The sequence below is a fragment of the Zeus faber genome (assembly GCF_960531495.2).
Source record: "Zeus faber genome assembly, chromosome: 16".
Lineage (NCBI taxonomy): Eukaryota > Metazoa > Chordata > Actinopteri > Zeiformes > Zeidae > Zeus > Zeus faber.
Genome location: NC_137202.1, coordinates 7,832,276 through 7,843,159, shown reverse-complemented (window position 1 = coordinate 7,843,159; position 10,884 = coordinate 7,832,276). Strand labels below are relative to the sequence as shown.

Genomic DNA, 10,884 nt, shown 5'->3' with positions numbered 1-10,884 from the left:
TGTTTATTTATCAAGAACATAATAAAGTAAAGGAATTAAGGGGCCTTTTCTGGAAAGTAACCCTTCCTGTTCAATAGCTTTACTAACACGGCACCGAAAAGAAAGGGATTTCTCTCCGACCGGCTTCGACGGCAGGTGGTAACGGCGGCCCCGGTCTTCCCTTCAGGCACCTGGGCACGGAGACGCTGTTCTGCGACTGCCAGCTGCAGTGGCTGGTCCTGTGGGCGCAGTCCAACGCGGTGCGGCTCGCCAACGACACCGTGTGCATGTACCCCAGCCGCCTGCGGGGGCTGGAGCTCCGGAACCTGCGGGAAGATCAGCTGACGTGCGGTAAGGAGGCGCCACAGCATCCCGCACTGGGGGCCCGGTGCCGGGCATGTGCTGAGGAATGTCAGCGAACGCTATCGGAGGTTCCTCGACTGTAACCTGAACGTCATTTGCAATTTTGTGTGCTCGGACAGAACAAGCCTTTTCCACAGACTCTCGAGTCATTAACGTGAGGCTTAAGCTTTTTTTTTTTTTTTTTTTGTATTGAAAGAGAAGGAAATCTCGCTCCCTCCCTCCCTCCCTCCCTCCCTCCCTCCCTACCTCCCTCCCTCCCTGCCCGAGCCCCCTGTGTTCTGTGCTGTCATTCATGGAGAGCTGCCACCCCCGCCCACCCTTACATCTGGTTCACGTGGGGGAAATTGCTCTTGAATGGGAAAGTCGTTGGTTCAGGGATAGATGGTGCAAGTCGCCTGATCGTGCATATTTGCACATGTTTTTGCATGCACACGCCTGCCATAGTGTGTGTGTGTGTGTGTGTGTGTGTGTGTGTGTGTGTGTGTGTGTGTGTGTGTGTGTGTGTGTGTGTGTGTGTGTGTGTGTGTGTGTGTGTGTGTGTGGGGGGTCTCCGCACGCACGGCGCCTCAACCCTCAGACAACTCCCGCTCCGCGCTGCAGACATTCTGCGGTTTTTTCGACGTAATCCTAAACGTTGTGTGTTTTTCCTCGCGAAGAGAAATCCAAAGCAATTACAGGGTTATTCTGCGCCGTCCGCGGACAAAGAGCCACGAGCGGAATCCGGAGGCAAAACAAGGAGCCCTCCTGACACGTCCATTATGGGATTACAACGATAACACTGTGGGCCCGCCCCCGCTCTCGCCACGCCTTGCGTCCCGCGGCCCTACCCACAATGCCTCATTCATCCGCTCGGACAGCGAGGCCCGGCTCGCGGTTCCAGCGCTGATATTCTGTTGAGTTATTCCACGGCTAATTCCTCTATTTGGCTCTTTGCTTTCTATTCGGTAACAGACTCAGAGACGGACGTTTTTTTCTTCCACTCGTTCCATTGAAAGTATTGATATTTCCCTGCACCTGAGGTTCCTCCGCCGCAGTTTGTACAAAACCACATTGTCCACTGGAGTAAAATAATCTGTTCCTTGGTTTAAAGGTGATGGGTTGCAGATGTTTACCACCCCCATTCCCCTCTGGGACGCAGGTCAGGTAGCGCTCCCAAACGAGGGGGAACGGGTGGGGGGGGGGGAGGAGGCTTCTCGGCCGAGCTCAGGTGCTTCCTGTTTCGAGGCGTAGAGCCACATACGTGGTTCTGTAAATCCGTTTGGCTTTAGAGCGTTGCGTCACCTTGGAGAGCCGGAGCCAGAATTCCCACACATGTTGGAGAAAATTGCAAATTTGCTGTTTGGTTCTGTACGAGCGCCTGCCTCCACCAGTAACGTTTAATGCATGACGACACGGCGGCGCAACCGCGCTTTCGCGGGCATCGCATCATTAAATTACATTCCGAACACCGGGCGTGTGTTTTGCAGCCTGTAGCGAGATGGTGTCACTGGAGCGATTTTGTGATTTCAAAGTGCAGTGCCACACAGCCCGCCGTGGGTCGCGTGGCTTTGAAGCCGGGATCCCGCGCGTCTTTCTATTGCGCGTGGGCAAGTGACGGCGGCGGGAAGAAGAGACGCAGATGCTGCTCCCACCGTATTTGAATGATTGGGTGAGGGGGGGGGGAGGGAAAAGAAAAAAAAAAAAAAAAAGGTCGATTGGGTGGAAGGGAGGGATGGACTTTTTCGAAACGCAGGTTTACCTTTAAAGCTGCAGTTCGTATTTCTATCGCTGGAGGCGCCGCCGCGCTCCCCCGGCGCAACCGGACAAGTTCACGCTCCAGTACCTGTCAATCACCCTGGCTCTCCGCCTTGAAACGCCCTTAAAACATCTGTTCTAAGTCCGTAAAAAAACGGTGATGGAGGACAGCTGCGGGGAAAAAGAAACGCTGATGTTCATTCTCCGCCGCGCTTCCTTTTCTTTTCTGCCGTTTTCAGGCGTTGTTGTGGTCTGCGACGGCTGCTCTGACGAGCCGGCCCACCGCCGGCACCTCCGGCATCATTAAAAAAACAAAAAAAAACACACATCTTCTGGAAAAGGGGGAGCGGAGTTGGGCACGGGCGCGCCCTGTCACGAACACAGCACCGGCTGAAAATATGATATACTAAACCTTTTTTAAAACATTGGACAGCTCGAGCGGCTTACCCTCATGGTTAAATATCACCTTCCACTTAAATGATCTGACAATGTAGTGAAGTCAATTTGTGTGCGTGTTTTTTTTTTTTTTTTTTTTTTGACTTATCAAACTTTTTTTGACGGGCGCATCATTGACGTGATGGTACTTATGATCAGGTTCGGCTGCTTCTCTAGGCCTGCGGAATATCGTAACATATCCGGAGCTCACTCGGGTCCGTGCTTGAAAGGAGTGTGTGCGGGTGGCCGTGTGTGTGTGTGTGTGTGTGAGTGATCGAGCTTCGAGGTTTGACATTTATCGCTCAAATCAATTTTAACATTTTGTGTTTAAATGAGTTGGACAGACGTTGTCCTGACCGATCTGACTTCATTCCGCTGTCAAAAGAATTTCAAATGCTACTACTATGACTACTACCTCTACTATTACTGAAGCTCCTTTCACACAAACTTCCCAGTCAATGAATGGGATAATAGGGATTTTCACTATTCACACATGCAGTTACGTTCTGGAACATCTCCGTCTTGGTGCCTTTTCACACATGCATGACAATGCCAGAGTAGATGAGGCAACCTGTTGTGTTATTTTTACTCTGGTCTTGGTTATCTCTCTCTCTATGTATGTAGTTCTGTGTTTCTCCCGTCTTGATCTTTCTCTGTCTCTGTCTCCCTCCCTTTCTCTGACTCCCTCTATCTGCCGCTCTGGTCCTGCCGCCGCTCACGTGACCCTTCCTCGTCACTCCACCTGTGTGTAACCTGTCCTCCGTCCACTCAGTCCTTGTCAGAACGTCGTCGTATTCACTGCGCCAATACGACTGTGTCGAGTCTACGACGTCATCAGACTACCTGACTCACTCAGCCTGCCTGCCCTCGTCTGTCCTGCCTGCCTGACCTTCCAACCCTGATCTACCTGCCTGCCTGCCTGTCCTGCATTACCTTCCTGCCCTGACCTTCCTGCCTGCCCGACCTTCTCTGCCCGCTGTGTAATCTCCTCCCCCCCTCTTGTCTCCCCCCTCAATAAAACCTTGATCTTTTGCACCTACTCCTGAGTCTCCATTGTGTCCTGCATTTGGGTTCACCAGACAGCGCTCGTGACAGTGTCATGACATACTACATTTACTACTAATACTACTAATGATAATACTAGTCATTGTGGTAGTAACCTTTATACATTTAGCACATTTCATGCACAACATGTAACTCAAAGTGTTTCACATCGATAGAAGGCCATAAAATAATAACAATAAAACACAAACAAGCAAAATACAAAATGCATTTATTACAAATAGATAAATATACTCATTTTGAGATTTGGGTCATCAATTTAGACTTTAAAGGATCACGATCATCTCTTAGTTCAGTCTTTATTACTCCTCACAATAGTCTGAATGATACAAATGCTGAAATTAACAGAAGTTGTTAGGCTGCTTCTTGTTGCCAGTGACACGTGGCATTGTAAATGCTTCAAAACTTTATCTTCGAGCAGAAAACAATACTTCTACTTGTTTTACCCTTTCGTGCAGTACTTGCCAGAATTTCAGAAAGAGCCCTGAGCTTCACTTTTATTTATGCGGTCGTGTTTCCACTTCAGACTGAAGCTCTGCCCCCACCCCTCGCTGTCAGAGGCGCAGGTCAATTTCATTAGCTTGACTCCCGCTGACTCCCACACAGCGCAGTGCAGCCCGGCGCCTCACAAAAGACACACACACGCACACACACACACGGACACACATACACATACACATACACACACACACACACACATTCACTCACGTGCTCCCACAAAGAGAAATACCCTCAAACAAACACATCCAATCAAAACTCCAACTTTAACATGTTATATAGAGGGTCAAGCCCCCTCCTGCTCTTCCTCCCCTTCCACATGTCTTTCATATCGGGGCACAATACACAACACTCAAACACACACACACACACACACACACACACACACACACACACACACATACATCTCTCTTTCCATCTTTGTCTCATACACACACATGCACACTCTTTTTCCCTGTCACTCTCTCACACACACACACACACACACACACACACACACACACACACACACACACACATTCACACACACACACACACTATCACACACTCGCCTTCCAACGATCGCTTTTGCACGGTGGAAGCGTGTGATCGGCTCCATTCTGATCCTTGGCAACAAAGCGCTCTTGATAATCAACAGTATCAGCATCAGCCGAATCGACAGCCAGATCAGCTCACGGTGCTCTCAAGGTCATAATTACACCTTGACGGATTCACAGAAAACAACAAAACAAGAACGCCATGTCACACGAGTCACATGTTTGGTTACCGTGTGAAGTGGCACAACACACAGTGATGAGGAGCTCAGAGGTAAAAGGCACCTGTGCAATCTGATAATATCTATTATTCTCAGAGGTCATTTAGAAAGTTTTGGGGTTCTGCAATCATCCCTATTCACTATAATAATACATATTAGGCAATTAAACAAGCATTAAACACTAAATATAAAGATACGATAATGTTAGACACAGAAAATGTTGTACATTAGACATTAATATAAGACCTACAACTTGACCAATCCCGTGGAGGAAATCCATGAAAAGCAGCATTAGTTAGACTAAAGAGTGCAGGTCAAAAAAGAGATAACAATTTATAAATGACATGAAATAAATATAAATAATATGTACCTATGTAATATGTATGATATATACACATCTATAAATACAAGTAAACAAGGAGTACCACTACACTAATAAGGGGCTAGTGAGCCCACTATTATCAGGTGGCAGTTAGTACAAATAATAGATAGCAATGCCAGTACGAGGATATATATATATGTGTGTGTGTGTGTGTATACTGTATATATATATAGTGTATATATATATGTATGTATGTATGTGTGTGTGTGGGTGTGTGGGTGTGTATGTGTGTGTGTAGACCAGTATACTTATATCTACACACACCAGTATACTCTCTCTCTCTATATATAGAGTATACCCGTGTATTACATGTGTGTAGGCATATTGTAAAAATATATGTATCTATAGTCTGGTGAGATTGCATTATAGCAGTAAAATAATGTGGCATTACAGTAGTATCAGCAACAACAATATTAAGGATAATTGTAATGGCAATAATAATAATTATAATAATAATAATAATAAAATATATATAGATATATATATATATAAAAATAAATAAATGAAATAATAATAATAATCAAAATATTTGTTTCGACTTTGCGAGATGCGCATGCAGTGATCTGCACAGCAGTATTTTTTAAATACTTACTTTTTCCCCCGTCTGCAGTTTTGTCAAGGACAGTTGGAATGAATTATCCTGGGAACTCACGTTTCATTTGCTCAGCAGAATACATCCAAACACGCTCCCATTCAAACAGATCTCCACCCGGCCTTGCCAGGGTCGGGCCTGTACCAACCATTTATCTAACATGGAGCGGGTTTGATATGATGATGATCCAGGGAGCCGTTGATGCACCTTACCAAGATGGCTGCCGTTGAGGCGGAACGGTCGTTTGTATCTGCTATAGCCACGGTATGAAATGAACTGGACGTGTATCTTCTCTAAAAAGATTTGGTTGATGAAAAAGATGCGTTGGCCGTACTTCCAACAGGATTTGGTAAAAGTTTAATTTACCAACTCACTCGCTCAGCACTACGTCACACGTTTCTTTGCTCTGATTGGTTGTATTTCTGTCCAATGGCGTTCAGAGACATTTAGGTCTGCGCCCGTTGGTAAAGCCCCCTTGGAAATCTAAAATGAACTGAGAGGTTTCAGACTAATACGCATTTGCGAATTGGTCTAGCGATGTCAGGCTAGGTATTAATTTCTTTCTTTTCAAAGATTTGTGCCGGTCTGTGCAGCCAAAAACAGAGCACTTCCCATGCTTAGCTCTTAGCCAGTGGACCCGCGAGCGGAGGTGCTCATGCCATGGGTAAACTCCCTCAGATGGGGGGCCGTTCTAATTCTGTTGAGGCCCTTTGTGACTTTGGGTTTTCCGACAAATCGGAACGGCTTGTTTCACCAAATGTTTTCTGAAACAGACAGCTCACAAAAAACTGACTGGGTTGTCTTATTTCACAGTTTGTGTGTTAGTTGGCCCATCGGAGACCCAAATGTATGTGCACAAGCACTGAAAAAGTGAGTTTTGTGCATAAACGTCCACTTTAAGCGATTGAAAATGCAAAATGCTGCAACTTGAATGACTCACAGGAAAACAAATGCTGTGAAGGTTGACTCAGGACTCAATGTGGGGGATTCAGAAAATTGACGAAAATGAGCCTGCGATACACCAGCTGAGCTTCACCCAAAGGCCGACACGCACGGCTGCCGAAACCTCCGTGACCCATCCTCCTCCCCGAGCCTGTAGCGAGTTGGCAGTCACCATGGAAACGCACTGGCGGCAACAGCATCCACAGTTTAATCTAAATACAAGCACAAGGGGGAACCTGGATTCTTGACCCGTCCCCACGCCCAGAGCGCAAATTATACAATACAATCCGTAGGTTTACGTTACAGGGCTATTTTTGTTTAATTCAATTCGAAAACGGAGGGAAGTAATTAAATCTACAATAAAAACACACTGTTTTTATTTGCTTTGTTGGGAATGGAGATCGCTCTGATCTGAGCTGCGAATCGCGCCCACCACTGCAGAGCTGCTCCGCGGAGCGCGATGCTCATCGTAATGGTATGGTCCACTTTAGGGGTGTCTGAAATCGTATTACAAGATTCTTCCCGGCATGAATATGGGAAATATATTGTAATGTTTACGAATTTAGGTAATGATATGTAAATTGTTTGACACCCCCTGACCTGTTGTTTTTAGCTCTTTTTTTGGGGGGGGGGAGGCGGGGTCCAGGTCTTAATAAGTGGGGGCAGGCCCCCACTAATCGCCCCCGTAATTCGAACCATGCTGCCCCAGTCTAAGGCAAACCACGTTCTGTCCATGTACAGCAGGTCATGCTCAGGGGCCGATCGTGGGTCAGCGTGGGTCAGGTAAAAGAAAAACAACAACAAAACAAAACAAACAGCAAAGACAGACGCAAAAACACAGGTTTGCTCATTTGTCTCGTCCTTTCGAAGCATCATTTAACAACTTTTAGCAACATTTAACGACGTGGTGCGGATAAGCTTATGCTAAGATATTGAGAGTTTGCTGACCACATCTTTGCATTCTGGCCGGGAAAGGCGGACCCCGCCACCAACAATGGAAACAACATATACTGTAAAGGAGTACATAAGTACAATGCAAATACATGGAATGGCTGTTTCGGGCAACTTTCATCATTTTTATATTATCAGGATGGCAGGTTATATACAGGCACTGAGAAGACTTTCATTCCTTTCTCGCCTTACCTACCCAACTTTGGCCTATCTGTGGTGTCGTTTTCTAATCGACATCTAAGTAAATCCTATCAGTGCTGGTGTGGCGGCGCCTCCCATTGTGAACCCGCGGGGAGTCAAGGGGAGTGCGCTGCAGCGCTCAAGGCTGCGGCGAGAAATCAGCTGTTGTTGATCTCACATGCAGACACAGCGACAACATGCAGCAACAACGGGAGGAGGGGAATGCGACAGCAGTCCGACCTTGAATGAAAGACTGTGTGTGTGTGTGTGTGTGTGTGTGTGTGTGTGTGTGTGTGTGTGTGTGTGCCTGCGTGCGTGTGCGTGTGTGGATATTGCTCACAGTGGTGTGATTCTTATCTGTTTGTAGTGGAACGCGTTAAACAACCCACTTGCAGCTACTCCCCATCCAGAGACCCCCCTCCCCCTCCCTCCTATCTTCTTAAATACAATGAGATTAAATTCAAAGAAACTATACCGATATGGTGAACGATACATTGAGCACCAACAAACAACAACAACAAAAAACGTATTTATTCTCTTTAAATAAGAGAGGTTGTAGATTGTTGTGAGAATGTTGAAGACGTTGAACTCAGTTTTCATTGATAACCCTTGACTGAGTTTGTCTCAAGCAAAAATATTTTCTGGTACAGTAGTCTATTACACGTTGGCATTCAGAATCAGAAGCAGAATCAGAAATACTTAAATAATCCCAGGGGGAAATTACTTTCGTTACAACTCCAAATCTACATACAACATATTTACATACAACATATTTACATACAACATATAATAATTATTGAGAAACACATTTATATATAAATATATATATAAACATATCTATATACACATGGTAAAGAACGGTGGTAATTCCCAATTAAAAGTACCATACTGGTGTCAAATTGAGTTTTTTTTTAATTCAATTTCAATAAGCCAAAGTTCCATTGATTTAACGAATAAAAATGACGGCAAAATGAACACTGGTTTATTCCCACTTGTCACCGGGACCTGAAGAAATCGAGACAATAGAGACAAAATAAAAAAATCCAAATGACCAAACTCTTTATATATTTTGTTCATCTGGGGGCAAAGGGATGAATTCCAGGCATTAGTCGTGGAAGTGCACTTCACTCTTAATCGCTTAATTTGATGTGCATTTGGAACCTCTCTCTCTCTCTCTCTCTCTCTCTCTCTCTGGATGGATGTCCCGCCTCCTCCGCTCAGCCCAACCACAGCCCCTATTTTACAAAATGGTTTGCTGTGGCTTTAATGCAATTACATGTGTAAAAACAACAGCTGCTGATCTATCAGGCTGCGCGGGCCGGCCTCGTGCAGGCGAGGAAGCGATTGCGACCTTGCAGAGGACTTCATCTTGCCTGACTTTATTACTCTGTATTTTAAGGAGAGGCAATGCAAAATGGTGCCAAAAACTATTTAAGAAATGGGCAGGTTGACCATCCAAATCCCTTTAGCCAATTTACTACAGTAATACTGTAATTTAACGTATAATTGGGCCAATATATGCCCTTTTTTTTACAACAAGGATTGACTGGCTTAAGATACAATTCAATGATTACTATGGAAGTATTTTTTTTAAGGAAAATTCTGATGTTTTTATTTTACTCGTCATAAAGAGGCAAGATCTGTCGCTTAAATAACTCAGATTCTGAGAAGCTGGAAGTTGCAGTTCTTATATAATCTATAATACAATTGGACATATTGTGGATATACATTACAAAATGACACACGGGACACGCTGCGAATTCCATGCACTGTAGCATGCTCTCACTTGGTGAGGTATTCCATCATGGCATGATATTACACAAAGTTCTTCATCTTTGAAAAGCAGTTTCTTCACAGTTTGGTAAATCACCGTGCCATATTACACCCATTGTAACTACCACTTATACGAGTGCATAATCGTCATAATTGTCATTAAAGGCGATCTATTTGCTATTTCTTTCCGTTTCTTTTTTTTCAGTGGGTTGCAGTAATTGCAGGGCCACATTTTTCAATTCTTTTAATTGTGAATAAAAATATGAGAGTTTTTCTGTAAACCCGATTTCGACTCAATGAGCTCTTCGATATCCCCCTTTTGAAATTGAGCGACGCAAATACATTTTTAAAACGGGTGATGAAATACCCGTTTGGATCTTCATTTCGGAATGAAAAATAAATCGGACGAACACGGACCCTCTTTCCTCTTCTCTTCGTCTTTCTCCGTCCTGTTTATTGTGCTTTGTTAGCGGTTACACTCCGCCCTGGTGCACGTGTCGTTTCCTGCAAGTATGTCGGTGCCTCCTGACAGTTGTGTCAACGTCTGCGTCCTGTCACGCAGAAGCATCTTCCACGCTTCATTGTATTTGGGAGAAAGCGCAACAGGGGGCTGAGAGGAACGTAGTAGCAGGAGTGTTTTCATCTTTCTTTCAGATGCAAAAGAGTTACAATGAGGCTTGATTCTTGCATTGTTTCTATATATTCTTATCCCCTTTTATTCACTGTTTATTTTGCAGCAGGAATTTTCAGCGATATGAAATTATTTCATTTTCGGTCACCTTCCCTGTTAGTTCAAGAGGTCAAATGTCCTTTCCTAGCACTCCTATGCAGTTCAGAGCGGTCCACCCGCACAGTCAATCATGCACGTTGTGTTCTAACCATTCTAATTGGAAAGCACCACTTGACATGATTAGAATGGAGGGCCACGGTAAATAATTAATCGCTGATGAATAAACAGCCATTTACTCTCTCTTGATCTCCTGAGGCTTGGCCAATTGACCCGAATCCTTCTGTCTCCCAGACGGGCCCCTGGAACTGCCCCTCTTCCAGCTGATCCCCTCCCAGAGGCAGGTGGTGTTCCAGGGGGACAGGCTGCCCCTGCAGTGCACCGCCTCCTACCTGGAGCCACAGGCAGAGCTGCACTGGCGCCACAATGGTCGCCGCGTGGCCACGCAGGAGGAGCACGGTGTCTACGTGGAGGCAACGCTGCTGCACGACTGCTGCATGCTCACCAGGTAG

General features: G+C 45.4%; 1 protein-coding gene across 1 annotated transcript in view; it reads left to right on the top strand.

Annotated features, from left to right (window-relative positions):
- The window catches only part of adgra1b (adhesion G protein-coupled receptor A1b), a gene marked incomplete at its 5' end in the record, with an annotated part of 171,469 nt that overhangs the window by 36,788 nt on the left and 123,797 nt on the right, over positions 1–10,884 (top strand). Inside the window, 2 exons of the mRNA XM_080017039.1 lie at positions 167–330; positions 10,667–10,880. Of these exons, the coding sequence (XP_079873165.1) occupies positions 167–330; positions 10,667–10,880 (378 nt within the window). The remainder of the gene's footprint in view (positions 1–166; positions 331–10,666; positions 10,881–10,884) is intronic.